Genomic DNA, 16440 nt, shown 5'->3' on the forward strand with positions numbered 1-16440 from the left:
TCTGGAATTGACCTTACAAAACAATTGCATTTTAAAGTTCTCATCAAATATATTCCCTCTCTTGATGGCAAAAACATCTTTACCAACAGTAAAAAGACGCTCAACGGGAGCACTTGACGGTAGTGATGTGTTAAAATTTAAAAATGCAGATTTTAGGATAGGGTAATGTTGGATACACTGCAAGTCACTAGCACTACAAGCGTAAAATTATAAACTTTACTAATACAAAAATGTATGTTCTTCTTGTTCTTAACTGTATTCATTATACGTTCCGAGAATAAAAGTAACGGCAAGTAAATATAAAGTATCGATTACCTTAATGTAACGATTACAATTAATGTTATGTATTCCGATTACAAGTACGAATTACATTTTTTAAATGTAATTCGTTACAAGTATAAATTACTTGAAAAGTAATCGTTACAAGTAATCCGATTACTTGTAATTCGTTACTTAACAACACTGATTATGATCTCACTTGGAAGTAGGGATGGGGCGAATCCTGATTTCTTCGAATCCGAATCCTAACTCAAATCCTCGACTGGAATTGCCGAATCTCGAACCCAAACCCGAATCTTTTAATAGATTACGTCCACATATCTAATGTAAGTGAGATGTATTCTGCTTGCACTAAAAGTCCCTTGACTTTATCACATGTAGTTTGGTACATTTCTGGTATAAGTGTATATAAAGACAAAAATTTTTTCTTGAGAAATTTCAGTTTTAGTACAGATTAGCACTTAGGATTTTTTCTATAAATAAGCTAGAGGTCTGCGAGCCTAAGAATTTTACTTCGAGCCGAGCTCGAGCTTTTGCGGTACAGTTACACTTTTGGGAAATTATTTTTATCTTAAACTTAGTATAATGTTTGAATAAAATATTAAAATGAAGTGGGCTTATTAATTTTGGGTAACTATGTATTTACAGAGTATGTTTACATTTTGCACTGCTAAAAAAAAATAACATTTTTTTCCATTGAATCTTACCTGTTTCCATTGGTTCATTAGTAACTGATATCATCCAACTAACATAACCAAGTATATGTTTGTGTAAATGTAACATATCTTTGGAAAAATTTCATCCTTGTCAATTTTTCTGGAGTCCTTACTGAGCTTCAACAAACTTAGCACCAAAAATCATGATGTTTGAAAAGTAAATTCACATTGTTTCAACATTTCTACTTTTCAGCACAATATTTCTGAGAGAGATTGTCACAGAGTATTAAATTCTTTTCTTTAATTTATCATGCAGAACAATAATTCGTTCTGCACGTTCAGGGGTTAAATTAGCTCTACGATTGGAGATAGTGTTTCCAGCAGCAGAAGAGAAGCGTCTCTCGCTGGCAACCTGCGTGGCTGGAATGCTTTAGTAAAATTGCTTAACCTCAAAATTAGTGTCACAAATATCTGTAACTGGTCATTAAAGTTTAATCATTGAAAGTATTAAAAATAAAAGCATTTTACTTCATTCAATTTACACTTGCAAAAGAAAACATAAGTACACACAATAAACCTACATGGAAATTAAAGTCTTTTTCAATATCCTGAAGTCTGAAATATGTTTACTCATGTCATTAAATGTAGAGCTGTATTGAAGAAGCCGATTATGCCAATATTTAGTTGAATCGGCATTTCTGCTGACTTCTGATACAGTACGCTTGTTAATATTACTGAAAAACGAGAGAGACTGCCATAACCTAAAAATCCACGAGTACCATTTTCACTTTTCGTAGTAGTACTGCATTCTTTCAGATCGCATTATTTCTTAGCAACATGTGCCAACCGTACATATTAAAGTTTAATAACATCCTTTTTTTTTTGCAACAATGTTATTTAATTTAATATGTCATAAATAAATAATACATTACTATCACGGTAAATATACATCTCGGTTGTTACGGTAACTATAGTGCAAATATGGTAGCTATCATGCTTCTATAGTAATTATGGTATTCTACAAAGAATATATAGTTCTTTTTATGGTAATTATCTTAAAAAAAACACCTTTTAGCCATTTTCACTCTACTAAAAACACAGTTTAAAAACTTAATCCGCATTCAAAAGTACCTTTCGGCATTCAGCGAACACTAAAATGCTTTTCGTAAACATACCCCACTCGGATATCTTGAGTAGTTTTCAAATCACGTTTTTCCTGAAGCTCTGTGCACCGTATGTGTGCCCAGGCAGCCTGCAGCCTTAAGACACAGGCTTACTTAAAATAAAATTACCCTTGTTTTTTTATGTTTTTAGTTATCATTTCGTGAATATATTGTAAATAGTACAGATCATGAGAGATCTATCTATCCAAAAACCATTGCGATACGACATTTAGTTTTCAAGAAACCTTTTTTTTAATTTTCGATACTTATAAAACTTACATTTTTAAGTATAAATAAATTTTGTAAATGCTAAACCATTTCGGTTGGTATCATTATTTTTTTTACAGTATTTGAAGAAGTCTATATTCATTGAAAAAAATAACTATTTTTTTACACAATTTATTTTTAATTGAAAAAAAAACTAGGGAAAAAGCATAAGTGTATGTGCAGGTTTAAAATGTAACATTAATTTTCTCGATAGAGCTAGCGAGACCGTATAGGTACCAATTAATAACTTGTATGTAAAACAAGCTATGAAATTGTCCATAAAGTCTCGCTGCTTTTTCCCTATATTTTTCAAAATTTAAAAGAAAATTCTCGTGCAAACAAATTTTTTTAACTGTATTTATTTTTTCCAAATGATTTTACACATCTTAAAGTACTGGAAAAAAATTGATACTGAAATCAACCAAATAGTTCAGTAGGTATTTACAACATTTTCGATACCTACTTAAAAATGTAGGTTTTTATAGTAAGTACTTAAAGACAGTTAAAAAATTGTATCTTAAAAACTAAATGTCGTATCGTAATGTTTTTTTTATATATTCAATAAATATTCATGAAATGATAGCCAAAATATTATAAAAAAACTAGGGTAATTTTAATGATGAACAATGTCGATGTTTTTGGACTTTCTCGTCGATGCATCGGCGATGTATGGCTCTTCAAAACATCGATGCTAACATCGATGTTTCATGAACGATACATCGATGTTTTGAAAACATCGATGTATCGTTTGCATCCCTATTTGAGACAGGAAGTTTCAGAAAAAATTTTAACGGACGTTATCTCACACATTTAATGGCGTAAATGATAAGACCTCGGGCAATTTAAACGCTTTATACGGAAAAACCTACCATGCAGGACCTCGTAAGCGAGTTTTACTGTATTTTTTTTCCCGTAAATAGTAAAAAAACGAATCCTTTGACGAATCCTATATCAGACCCGCCGAAGCTTCGAATCGCTAGGATTCGGCGGATTCGGTCACCCCATCCCTACTTGGAAGTCATTATTTCAACTACAGGTGCTTGCGCATGTACACTTAATGGCACATGATTGGGCAGACGTTGCTTGTGTTTGTGCGTGCGAGTTCCCTGCCACTGGCTAGACTGAAGTTCCCCACGGCCCGGTCTGTGGTTGAGCCACCACGGTATGGTCCAGTGGCATACATTTGGTCCTTTACACTCCATAGCTGCAACTGAACTTGCCATAGCTGATGTTTGTACAACAGCCGATAGCGTAGTCAGACTTGCGCGTGAATCTCTTCCCCCCTCATATAACTAACTGCATGCCACGGTACATCTGTTGTTTACAGAAGTTGAAGGATACTTCATGACATCATGCGTAATTTTTTTTTATGACTAAGGTTTCGGGGTCCATAGACCATGAAACAAAGAACTATATAAAATTTTTCCACAAGTCACAACATCATAACAGCTACAATAGGTGTAGTATTTTTTTTTTAAATCTACCTAAAACCTGATTTAAAGCCAAAAGAACCACATTGTTAATTTTATAACAAAATTTTTATTTCCCACCATATAGGACTAGTCTACCTATAAATTAAACGTACAAAAGATCCTTATAATAACATTTATTGATGCTAAATTGTAAGACATCTAAGATTTTCCTAATCCTTTCTATTGAGTTCATTATTTTTGTAACCATGAAGGTTTTGGTACACTAGTTGCGAGAGGGGCTGGGAGAGCGCCGCACCTTCTTGCCGTTGTGGAAGAAGGCGGCCCCCAGGATGTGCTCGCCGGCGAAGGTGGCCGTGCCGAGGCAGGTCCAGTCATTGAGCGCGTGGTCCCCGAGCGTCCACAGCTGCACGCTGCCCGCCAGGTCTGCCACCAGCAGCTTGTCCCCGTGCAGGTCCCACTCCAGCGCCGTCACCTCCGCCCGGCTCGACACCACCCTGCCACCAGCACACAGGTGTCACTCACCGCCCCGCCACCTTGGCTGCCACACATCGCTAGGACCTAGATGGATGGCTCGACACCACCCTGCCACCAGCCAACAGGTGTCACTTGCTGCCATTCTGGCAGTCAAACCTCCCTAGGACCAAGATGGCCTGACACCACCCTGTGAACTGCCATGTGGCGCATGCTATAATGCGAGCTGCCAAAACCTCACTAGGGTAAAGATGGCTCAACACTTTGTGGCACACTAACAGGTGGTTCTTGCCGTCATGCTGGCTGCCGAACATCGCTAAGGTCAAGGCGGCTCAACAGGGAATGAACAGTGACAAGATTACCTGGCGAGTTGCGATGAAACCTAATTAACGCCGTGAATCATGTCAATACATCATATAACACGGAAATGGTAGTTAATACACCATTTAGCACCAAAACTAAAACATGAAATCAATCAGCTTTTTGACAAAACTTTTCTTAAATTATACATGTTTTGTCTTTTATTATGGTGAAGTCATTGAATATAATTTATTCAGCTTCTATTTTGTACCAAAATGTTCAAACTAAATGGATCAGAATAAAATAATATTATTTTATCATTACTAACGCAGACAGGCACGTGTCATGTGCTAGGTTCTGAGCTGGCTGGCGGCCCCGCCAGGCCACTGGCGTCACGTGCCGTCCACTGACATAAGGCATGCCACGCGTGCCTGGCTCGATTATTAGGGTTGTCACTACCGTCTCCCCGCTCCGCCCACCGTGCATCGTCCTGCCTCGGCGCTGTTATCTATAGCCGAGCGGCCTCGGGAATTTCGTAAGCTGCCGTGCGGAGTGGCGTGAATGGATGCTGCCCTTCTGGACAGTTCGGGCGTCGGGTCGGCCCGGGATGACGCAACTCATCACAGCCACCCTCGTCGGTTCTGGAAAGACCCACTAGTACTTAAGCAGCGACGCCGGCCTCCGCAAGAGTTCCGAGCGAGTTCCCAGAGTTCAGGGAGTTCTGAAAGTTCAGAGAGTTCCATAAGTTAAGGAAAGTGTGACATCAGCGAAGAGGGTGAGAGACCCCCTCGAGAGTGGCGCAACGCGGAGCGACGGGATCGAGAGAGTGCGACTGAAAGGCGCGTGGTGAGGGGCGAACCACTGTCAAGCCTAGCTCCAGCATGGAGTGCGGACTGCGGAACTTGACAGACAGTGAGTGACTGGCGAATAAACATTTACAAGTGCCAGTGATTTGTGATCGGACATATTTAAGTACAATTATTTATTAGTAATGTAGACATTAGGAATTAATAAAACTGTAATTGGAAAACTTAATTGGGCTATCGCTTACAACCCCAGTTTTCCCCACATAGGTCGTAACATTTTGGTGTCAGAAGTGGGATAACCCTAATTAAATAATTTACAAATAGTTAATACAGAAAAAAAATTAGAATTTAGATTTTTGATACTAAAATTAGTGTTTGAAACTGTAGTTAGAGTGTAGTTGTAGTAATGTTAGTGTTAGTTTCCAATTGAACTTTTGGTTAGCTCGGTCAAATTACACTGAAGATCGTAGGACAGAAGTGATAGTGACAGACTGGTAGTCTATGTGGACAAGAAATATGGCTGCTGACAAGCTTAAGCATGTAATGGCTTTCCTAGCCTAGTTGAAAAATGATATGAGTGAAATGAAAAGGGGCCAAGAGGAAATGAAGAATGAAATGAAGAAGTGCCAAGAAGAGATGAAGAATGCTATAAAGACCGAGATAGAGGACGTCAAGAAGAAATGAAGAAGTAGATGGATAAAACCAGCATCTAGTTTGAAGGCAAAGTGCAGAGTTTGGAGCAGCATCTTGCACATCAAGAAAAGCAACTTGTACAACAAGAACTGCAACTTGTCCGGTAGGAACCACAGTTAATTCAACTTGAACAGGCAACCGAGCGGCGTGTAGAAGTTGTAACTAAGGAGTTCCGTTGGATGATTAAGAAAGCTTCAGTTGCTGCAAACTGGAAAAGTAACTCCGAGGATGTTAAGCTGGAGGACACTTCCAGCGGCCACTCAAAATTCAAGCCATCCCACCTTCGATCGCCAGTCTTTGCGGACAGTGTACAGAAGTAAATGTTCGGGGTGAGAAGGAAAATGCTACGGCACTCGTTTTGGCCCTCAAAGGATATCCACTAGAGCTGCTGCAGACCATACCAGTTACAGACCAGAAAGACTATGGAGTTATAGTAGAGGCCCTTGAGTTGAGGTATGGCAAGGTGTACAGAACGTCAACAGAAATCTTCAGAAACACTCCAAGAATTTTAAGCCGACATTGAGCGATACGTTCACCTCGCCTACCCAGAAGCACCAACAGAGTCGCCAGCATCTAGCCACCAATGAGATTATAGACGGGCTCAGAGAGGCGGAGGTTCAGCAAACTATTTGTTTGGCTCGGCACAAGAAAAGCTTCGAGATCTTGGTCCATGCCCTGGAAATCAAGGCAGCATGCAGTGCCTCAAGAAACACAAGCATCAGGACAAGAAGAGCTGGACTGGAGCCCTACAACGGAGCAAATGCCAGAAACACCACTGATGAAGTAGACATACTCGGGGCATTGAAGAATTGCTGAATGATACTCCAGGTAACCAGATCAGGAGAGCAGGAGGACGCCCGCGGTGCTTCGTCTGCTGTGAACCGGGACACATCCAGTGGGCTGTCCGACACGCAGGAAGAGAAACAGGACAAGCAACAGGAAAACGAGCAATAGCTGATGTGAGGGGGCACATGCCAGCTCTATGGGAAAAGGTAGCCCCTAGTGTTTTCCCCGTATCCTTACTTCGTACAGGCCATGGCAGTTTGTTGCTTAATGGATGGATTATTGGCAGACAATGTGTACTTACTGTTAACACAGAGGCATCTGCGTCCATAGATCGCACAGACATTGTAAGTAGGGAAAAGCTGAGAAGAACACCCATCCCATACAGACTCAAAACAGTTACCGGAGACACTTCACCTGTGCATGGACAGCTGGATTTGGAGGCAAATATTGGAATGTGGACATTCACACAGACCTTTCTTGTTGCTGATATCACCAATGAGGTAATTCTAGGAGTGTACATCATGAACCGATACGGATTCGTCATTGACATTGAAGGGCAGGTACTGCGTATTAAAGATGAAGAGGTGGCCTTGTTTACCCCCGACCAATCAGAAGTTCCTGTAATGCAAGTACAAGTTAGCAAATCATTTTTAATTCCAGTAAACTCTGAGCAGATAATAGTGGCTAGGATTATGGAGGCCCTAGAGGCAACATGAGCTAACTGATTGAAATAGGTTCAAAGAGAGATGCACACTAAAATATTAAAATAATTATTTTGATCAATATACTTTAGTACAATTTTCGGTCTGAAGAAAATGACATTTCTTGAATTTAAAACATTAAAAGATTTTTTTTTTTATGATTTGAATTAAGTTTTGGTTAAATGCTACTCAATTCCATGATATTCTTGCATGTTGGTGCTACATGGTGTATTAACTCGCATTCCATTGTCATGTGGTGTTTTGACATGCTTTTCGGTGTTATTTCGGTTTTATCACAGTTCATCGTATAATCTTGTCCCTACAAATGTAACATTTAAAGAAAACAATTTTTATGTTCATACACTCAAAATTAATTTAATTAATCTATATTGTGTACAAGTAGATAAGATTTGACAATAGTGTATTATCAGTATTTAACAACTTGCATACATAAAATAACATAAAATTTTTTGGTTTTCGTTACTGTAAGGCCTTTCACGTGTGTCAATCCACGTTTGAGTGACAGCACTGTAACAAGATGTCTACCCCACTAAAGTGAACTTGGGCCAAAAAATATTTCTCTGAAAGCAACTCTTGTTTGGTCTGTGCTAAGACCGGACCAACCGTGGACTAATCAAATCATGGAAGTCAAAGTGATATTCGTAGCACGTTTAAGAATACTGTCTACATCACCTGTTTCGTAAATACACCTATCCCTCACTTAGCACGATCATTTTGTTCCTAAAAATGCTCGTGTTAATCGAAATCGCGTATTCTGAAGTATTAGTTTCCATAAATATCAAGGCCAATTTAATTAATGTGTTCCAAAATTGTGTAGGAAAATATACTTTACGTAAAATAAATGCGTTGAATAACACTCAACTATAAATATGTCACACCATTTATCTTTATATGCCTCCCATCGCATTTTGTATGGCAAATACGACACTGTGTAACGGAAGATACGTGGTTATGTACTTTATCGTCAGTCGGCTTGCTGACTTGCCCGCCAGGGCGTGACCTTCAACTCACACTGCGTACCTTTCCAAACCACCCTTTACTGACAGTGAAACCAATATTACTGTCCAGATAATTACATTTTAATTTTTCAAAAATTAAAGTGCTTATTCGCGTATCACCACCTGGTTCACACCAATCCTGTCAGGCCAATAATTATTTTTTTTTGTTTCAACATTCATTTAACAACCTTTTCCGCGTGAATCATATGTTCATTTCTGTTCCGTTATCTAATGTCAAATATATTCCCGCTAGTACAACCAACAGCATCAGACATATATATAAACTTTTGGTAAGAGTGCTTATTTAGTACGATTGTGCGCACAGTTGACTTACTTAAAACTAAAGTGTACCAACATAAGCTTGTCCTTCATGACAATCTGCGCGCCGTAGTACTTCTAGTTTAGTCTGAAATACTTGAACACGATGCATTATGAGTGATCAAGCACGTACAGTTACCGGCAGCTGAACGGGCAGACGTTGCTTTATTTTGAGTGAATTCCCTGCCACTGGCTAGACTAAGTTCACGGCCCGGTTTGTGGCCAGGCGACAACGGTACGGCACAGCAGCACCCCCACACGGATGTAAAAACATTTGGTCCTTTTCACTCCATAGCAGCAATTTAACTTGCCATAGCTGATGTTTGTCCAACAGCCAATAGCGTAGACAGACCTGCGCGCATCTCTCCCCCCTTGTTTGGCTAACTGTATCCCACGGCACATCTGTCGTTTACAGAAGTTAAAACAGACTTTGTGGCGTCGTGCATGACTTTTTTTTTTAATACCTGCCGAGATTTCGCTCTAACTGAAAATTACAGACGTGCTATTCAAGACTGGGGCAGTAAAATTCACATTGCGCTAAATGAATCCGCGTAATCTGAAGATGTGTTAAGTGAGGGATAGGTGTACAAATAAGATTCAATTACAAACTAATAGACTACATAAAACTAAAAAAAAATCTTCTTGACAGGAAGATGGTACTTTTAACTGGTGTATTTATAAACAAATTCTGTTAGTACATGAATTAAAACCCCACATTACTCAAGGCTGTTTTTGAGTGCTTCCTTAAAAGGACCCTCTAGCCTAAAGAATTCTTAATAAGTACATCTGAAAGGATGTTAAACTTCTGAACAGATCTGTCCTATAAGGTTACACAATCATCATAACAAATTTCCGTAAAAGGTCGCTCGCATCCCTGTGGGCTTTCAGGGGCTCAACGAGCATCCTTTAGTAGAAATATGATACTGTCCTGACTTTTAAGTGTATTCATTATTGTGAATTAAGCAACTTAAACACATACAAATTAAAGATTGGAAACAGATAATGGAGTCATTCCATGTAAAATCACCAAGGCGTGGTTGCTTGACCATTTTAAAATATTTTAATATTTTTACCCAAGAAAGTCTTATCACTAAACAACTCAAAACTATTTATATTTAATTTTTATCTGCCACCATTTTGAATCAGGGCTCGATTATCTTCGCTACTGCGTGCAAAAATAATGCCCCGTAGAGGTTTTGTTAAAAGTTTATTGTTGGCCTTGACTAAAAGATAGAAGTTTCTTGTCTTTACTGATAAAAAGAGAACATTATAGACTTACATAAAATGTGTGAAAATTTATTAAATACATTTGGAAAACATAAGAAAAATGATCTTGAAATATGCCAAAATATTGAACATTTTCAGCAATTTTCATGACCTTTTAAGGTGACGGGGTTGGAACCAAAGGACCAAATTTTCTGTGTAATAACTACGGCTAGAGTACTTACCAGCTGTGTTGAGTTAAAGTAATGGTTTTAAGCCCTTCCTGCTTCTTTTTAGCATCAAAATTCCAAAATTTTCAAATTTTATGTTTATGCCAAAAAATACATCTATTAGTGATTATTAAAATGTGCAAGTTTCATTTTGTAGTCCAAACTGGTTTAAAAGTTAGAGTTATTTTTAACATGTGTTAAATTGCTATACACGTAAGTACATATAATTCAACAGTTGTTCATGTTTTCATATTATTTTAAAAAATGTTTGTCATTAAAATTAAATTACACTTTTAACATAATATGTACGAAAAGGCTTAGTTAAAAAACTCACAATAACATTCTTTACACAGTTATAAACTCACTTGGTACAGTTGTGATGCTGAAGTTTTATTTGTGAAAGTGGGCTTCTAGTTTCAGTGAGAGATCAGTATTTTTCTCTTCTGTAATATTAAATGTTCTTCCTGTCATAGTTGTGAACTCTGTAGGTCGGAGGACATCCAAAACATTTTTCATCCCCACCCATGAGACTTCATCGCTTGTTAAACTGAAGCTTGTTGATGGACCACCTGGTTTGTAGAATACCACCTTGATATCATTTTTTTCCTTTGAAACCTCACAAACTTTACCAATGTACCATCTGTTGTCATAAACACAAAACAATATTGTCCTTCACTGATATGTCACTGACATGAAAAACTACAGGAGTTCCATCAATAGTATATTCTTGATAGTTTCTGACGAATGATGCTGAAATGGTGCTGACTTGTATTGTTGACCTATCCTTGGGTACATAACAATGATGGTTTCTAGTACTTACAAAATTTTAGCTTCATACAACCGACTTTTTAAACGAAGCTCTACCTTTCGAACTTCACTTTCCTCTACAAAGACAAAGTTGATTCCTTTAATGTTTTCCACGCAAAAATTGAACATGCTGATTGGTGTTGCAATATGGCCTTCTACCGGTCGTTGCAGACTTGCCTTAGCCACAAGTCGCTTTACGGTCCCACCTACCCCATCACAAGGTCCCTTGCCGTGACTTGTTGCAGAAAAATGCCACTCAGCATCAACTCCAAAGTCTTCTTTATGTTTGCAATGGTTAGTAAAATTGAACCTGTTCTTGTACTGACCTCCTGCTCCATCTGAGAAATAAACAACTTTATTCAAATTGTGAACAAAGGACTTAATGAATGGTATCAACTTTGTTTGGAATGTGTACACAGCCAATGTATTATGATTTATACAGTCACTTATAACACAAAGGTGTCGAATACATAAATTCCTGGTCTCATCTCTGTAGTACACACAGAAGGGATGAAGTGTGGCCTGAGAGTTAATCCAGTGATAACTCTGGATCTCATCTTGTATGATAAATGTGAAGTTTTCAGATAAATCACCAATCATTACACATTCATCACTTTTAAGATTATCTTTCTGTGTTTTCAAAAACTGTGATTGACTGTGTGAGATCAAAAGATGTTTTTCAACACCATTAGTTTACTAGCAAATGTTCCTTTGAATTCAGCATATGTTTCAATAATAGTAACAAGACTGCAATGGTCACTCATCATCCACTGCTGATATGTTATATCATAATCTTCATCACAGTAACAGTTCAATGTTTTATCTAAATTCAAGGATGCTATTCCGGGACACTTTGCACATTCCCCAAACATACAGTCTTCACTGTTCAGATCACACACAATTTTTTCAAGAAGGATCTTCCAGTCATCTATTTTAGCTGCTATTGTCATAGTTTGAAATTTTGGTGAATTGAACACACACAAACAGAATGAGTGCCACTCACTCCAGCCAGGATACACCACTTGGGGCGTAGAGAACAGAATGTTGAAAATCCCATCTTTACTGATGGATGTTCTTCTTTAAACTTTCTGTATAGTTCTTATAAATTGCATACGATTAAACATTTTTACTTTAGTTCTTTCTTTCCATTTTCAAGACGAACTGATTTAGTATCCTTCATTCCAGGACACATTCTGCTAACTTCATCACTTTCATAAACTTCAAAAGCCAACTATCTAGTTTCTTTGGACAATTTTTTCCCTGATTTCTTAGATGTAAGCTGTGGAATGACACCACGTTCCTGAACTATTTCATGGATTTTTCTAACTAGGTATTCACTCACACCTAACTCTTGTGTAGTTTTTTTTATTGACTAGCTCTTTGGTACCTCATTGTTGGATGTGCTGGTCATTATTCTTCGCTTTAGATCTTCAACAAGATGTTGTAAGTCTTTTGTGGCAGTATCAACAATCTTCATTTTTAATTCTTCATCCTTATCTTGAAATTCACAGCTGATGTTAAAAGTGCCACTTAATTTTTTCTGAATCACACCAGAAAATTTTCTTACAGTTCGCTTTACTTCTAGGTGTTTCTTTTCAGCACTAAGTTTCATTATTTTAGTAGGCGAAACTCCTAAAACAGAGCCTGCGTCATTGATAGATTTCAAGACAATTTCAGGTGAACACTTTTTCCAACATCAAAGTTCTCATAATCACTACTTGAAGGTGTTGAGAGTTTTTTATGGCAAGAGCAACAAACAGATTTACCAGGAATCAGTGTGGGCCATCTTTCAGACAACGCTAGGGTTATTTCCCTCAACTGTTTTTTTAATAACTTTTTTATGACATGAAAATGGATTACAACACGAATTTCCAAACAAATGATGGTATTTCTCCAAATATTTATTTTCGTGATAAGTACACACACTAGCTAAACAATCTATTTTAACTCTTTTTCTGAGAAGGTAACGTTGTGATTCATTTAATTGTGATGCAGTCTTTAATTCTGACTTTCCATAGGACTGATTTTCACAGCATTCATTTGTAACCGTTCCCACAGAACATATTCATTCGTTGAGAACACACACAAGACTGAACTGGTTGGCACTGTCTGTAGACATGTTACAACTTGCCAGGCGAATGATTAAACTAGCCTTGCTTGTTAGAACATGCTCATCCATGTCTCCTTGCACAGACGGGGGTATCTAAAATGTACAAGTGAATATCAAACTGTGTAAAGAATGTTATTGTGAGTTTCTTTACTAAACCTTTTTGTACATACAATATATAAGTGTAATTTAATTTTTATGACAGACATTATTAAAAAATAATATGAAAACATGAACAACTGCTTAATTATAAGTACTTATGTGTATAGCAATTTAATACATGTTTCAAATAACTATAACTTTTAAACCAGTTTGAACCACAAAATGAAACTTGCACATTTTTATAATCACTAATGGATGTATTTTTTGGCTTAAACAGAAAAATTGGTAAATATGTAGTGTACAGATTATCATCAAAAAAAATTTAACTCAACACAGCTGGAAAGTACTCTAGCCGTAGTTATTACACAGAAAATTTGGTCTTTTGGTTCCAACCCCAAGTCACCTTAAAAGGTCATGACAATTGCTGAAAATGTTCAATATTTTGCATATTTTAAAGTCAATTTTCTTATGTTTTCCAAATGTATTTAATATATTTTTATACATTTTATGTAAGCCTATAATGTTCTCTTTTTATCAGTAAAGACAAGAAACATCTATCTTTTAGTCAAGGCCAACAATAAACTTTTAACAAAACCTCTATGTGGCCTTATTGTTGCACGCAGTAGCGAAGATAATGGAGCCCTAATTAAAATGGTGGCAGATAAAAATTTAATAAAAATAGTTTTGAGCTATTTACTGATAAGACTTTCTTGGGTAAAAATTTTAAATTTTTTTAAAATGGTCGAGCAACTATTAAATTTAAAATTTGATGATTTCACATGGAATGACTCAATGAAGAATCAGTAAAAAGAATTAAAGGTAAATATGTAGAGTCGCGGTATATGCGAAAAAAATGCTAAAAATTCGAAAATACTTTTATTCTATGCTCTTTCACTTCCTCTTTTCAATAAACGTGGCGGAGATAAGAAATTCTAAATACTTTTGGAGATATCGAATTTTTATTTTCCATCACAATACCGACCATTGTTGCTTGTTTACGTTTATGATTTTTTTATTTTCGCGACGTAGGTAGAACGACTACATCATTTTCTACTAATGGCAAAGGAATTGTACCTGCCTCTAACGTAGGTGAATTTTTAACGTTTCAAATTTTAATGTTTTATTTGTTGCGCAAGTAATAAGTAAAAAACAAAAATTAAGTGAGTTCCTACCGTTCATCCTTTGTCCCGGTTTGTTAGGTCAGGTCAGCTACATTATAAATACTTTAAAACTAAACAACCATTAAAATTAATTTATATTATTTTTAATGTCTGCTTAGTTTGAAAGTATTAATAATGTAACTGACCTGACCTAATCGACCATTTTAATTAATTAGGCATTCACGAACGGTAAATCAAGATGCACATAAAGTTCTGCAATTCCCGATTACACCCGAACAATTTACCTTCGGCCAACCTCGGGTTTATTTATTAATATTTATATTTCTCTATTTTAATGTAGCTATACTAACCTAACTAACCGTCCATAGTGTTTTAAAGTGTTTTAATGTAGCTAACCTAACATAAAATAACTATAATAAAATTATTTTCAGATTTTAATAGATACTCCTAAACAAGCAACAATGTAGTCAGTCGTTCACCTACGTCGCGGGAAAAAAAATCATACTCGTCTCGTAAACAAGGTCGTTCACCTACGTCGCGGGAAAAAAAAAATCATACTCGTCTCGTAAATAAGAAACAATGGTGGCCGCCTGAATTCACAGGTATTGTGATGAAAATTTAAAAATTCAATATCTCCTAAAGTATTTGGAATTTCTTATCTCCGCCGGTTTTAATGAAAAGAGGAAGTGAAAGAGCATATAATAAAAGTAATTTCAGATTTTTAGAATTTTTTTTTTCGCAAATACCTCTACTCTACATGTTCCAAATTAAAAAATTCCATATCTCCTAAAGTATTTTGAATTTCTTATCTCCGCCGGTTGATTTGAAAAGAGGAAGTGAAAGAGCATAGAATAAAAGTATTTTCGGATTATTAGCATTTTTTTTGCATATACCGTTACCCTACATATTTACTGAATTAAATAATTTTTTTTACATATACCAGGTTGAATTAATGTCAAAAATCATTTCCACATTCTTTCACTAGTAGTTTCTCCTTAAAACCTAATGTGTCCTGTATATTGTGAAACAGTTTAAGATTTAGTAAATTATTTGATTCTTGTCTTGACCCAACAGCACTTTTTGGCTAGTCGTGACAGTCATTAGCCACACTTTATCCAACTTCTAAAATAAATGTTCTATGAATCTGCAAACCATCCTACAACCCCTAATGCGAACCCAGGACCAGGCTACAATCATTGTAGATGATCATCCTGGTACTTATGGCTATGAAAGCTACTCACTTGTGCGTCCACCATGGTGTATTGAGATCAGCCACGTAAACATGAGAACCCCATGATTTTCCTGTTATGTCATCGAGTTCTGTCTTCGTAGTAAAAGCGACTATGTTCTTACTTGAGACACAGCAAAGTGTATGGCCTTCGTGAAGGCTAAAAACAGAAAGAAAATAAATAAAACTATTAGCAACAAAGCTAAATAACAAAGCTTCAAAACAATCTTTATAAAACAACCTCGAAATGATCATAAATATAAAAGTAACACAGCTTAGTTACCACTCATAGTTTTGAAGAGACTTAACCGAAGTACTCGTGTACTTCCTCGTAACTGAATACACTAAATCCATCCGCAATAGCAAAAAATTTATTTGTTGTAAATAACCATACTTAACCCCAACAAAATGATTACATTCAAAGTCATAGATTAAAAACACTTAGGGATATCAATAGAGTAAATAAAGTACAATGCTAATGGCAAAGAGTGCTGATGCTTGCTGATCTAAACCGATTTCTTTATATCTTTAATTTACGACATAGAGACCGGCGTCAAATAACATAAATATTCCTGGGGTAATATTATTTATATATGCAACATATAAGAAAAATAATTAAAATAATACAATTTGATTTAAAAATAAAATACAAATTTATATCCAGCAAAACTGTGTTTAGCCTTAACATAATAATCGGCTGGAAATTTACAGCATGCACAGATTTAACTGCAAATGTTCTGTATCTGATTA

General features: G+C 36.5%; 1 protein-coding gene across 2 annotated transcripts in view; it reads right to left on the minus strand.

Annotated features, from left to right (window-relative positions):
* LOC134539420 (mediator of RNA polymerase II transcription subunit 16) overlaps positions 1-16127 on the minus strand; it is a 97674-nt gene extending 81547 nt beyond the window's left edge. For both annotated transcript variants that reach the window (XM_063381443.1, XM_063381442.1), the window contains exons 1-3: positions 15974-16127; positions 15704-15850; positions 4094-4292 (exon numbers count right to left, since the gene is read on the minus strand). In XM_063381443.1, coding sequence (XP_063237513.1) covers positions 4094-4292; positions 15704-15850; positions 15974-16044 — 417 coding nt within the window. In that variant the 5' untranslated portion in view covers positions 16045-16127. The remainder of the gene's footprint in view (positions 1-4093; positions 4293-15703; positions 15851-15973) is intronic.
* Positions 16128-16440: the final 313 nt, after the last annotated feature.

Source organism: Bacillus rossius, chromosome 15, assembly GCF_032445375.1.
Source record: "Bacillus rossius redtenbacheri isolate Brsri chromosome 15, Brsri_v3, whole genome shotgun sequence".
NCBI classification, from domain to species: Eukaryota; Metazoa; Arthropoda; class Insecta; order Phasmatodea; family Bacillidae; genus Bacillus; species Bacillus rossius.